Consider the following 565-nt stretch of genomic DNA (forward strand, 5'->3'; position numbering starts at 1 on the left):
CGGCACTGGAGCCTGCGGGTCCTGCCCTGCCTGGCTCTGCCTTCCGTCACCTCCCTCCCTCACTGTCCCCTTCTCCGCACAGGGATCTTCATTGCCTTGCTGCTGCGGTTCGACATCAGGTGAGGGGGCTGTGGGGAAGGGTCTCTGGCAGGTTGGATCTTGCAGCATACTTGAGCTGCTTTTGTAGAGGAAAAAAAAGGAGAAAGGGAAGCCAGGAGCGCAGTCGTGTGCTCCCCCTGGGGCTTGGCGTGGGGATGGGGTGTAAGGGGAAGCTCTTGGAAGAGCAGACGGGAGCAGGGCTGGCTTTGGGGGTGAGTCCTGAGCGCTGTGGCGAGTCGTTTGAGTTCACAGGCATTGCTGTGCGCATGGCAGGACACACAGCTCAGGGGAGGGGGCCAGGGCAGCAGCACATAACGGCCCCCCAGAGCCTCACCAGCTCCCTGGCACCAAGGAGAAGAGGGCAACGCTGCTGTGCTGCAGCAGCAAGGGGAACTGGTGACGCCATGGGAAAGAGCCGGGGGTGCTGGCACCTGGGAAGTGCTCACGTGGCTGCAGATTGGTGCCC

At 62.7% G+C, this 565-nt stretch overlaps 1 protein-coding gene across 1 annotated transcript in view; it reads left to right on the forward strand.

The window, feature by feature from the left end:
• The window catches only part of HM13 (histocompatibility (minor) 13), a gene marked incomplete at its 5' end in the record, with an annotated part of 10,882 nt that overhangs the window by 6,685 nt on the left and 3,632 nt on the right, over positions 1–565 (forward strand). The window contains 1 exon segment of the mRNA XM_010083584.1: positions 83–119. Within this exon segment, the coding sequence (XP_010081886.1) occupies positions 83–119 (37 nt within the window).

This window comes from Pterocles gutturalis, unplaced genomic scaffold, assembly GCF_000699245.1.
Source record: "Pterocles gutturalis isolate BGI_N339 unplaced genomic scaffold, ASM69924v1 scaffold1060, whole genome shotgun sequence".
Taxonomy (NCBI): domain Eukaryota; kingdom Metazoa; phylum Chordata; class Aves; order Pterocliformes; family Pteroclidae; genus Pterocles; species Pterocles gutturalis.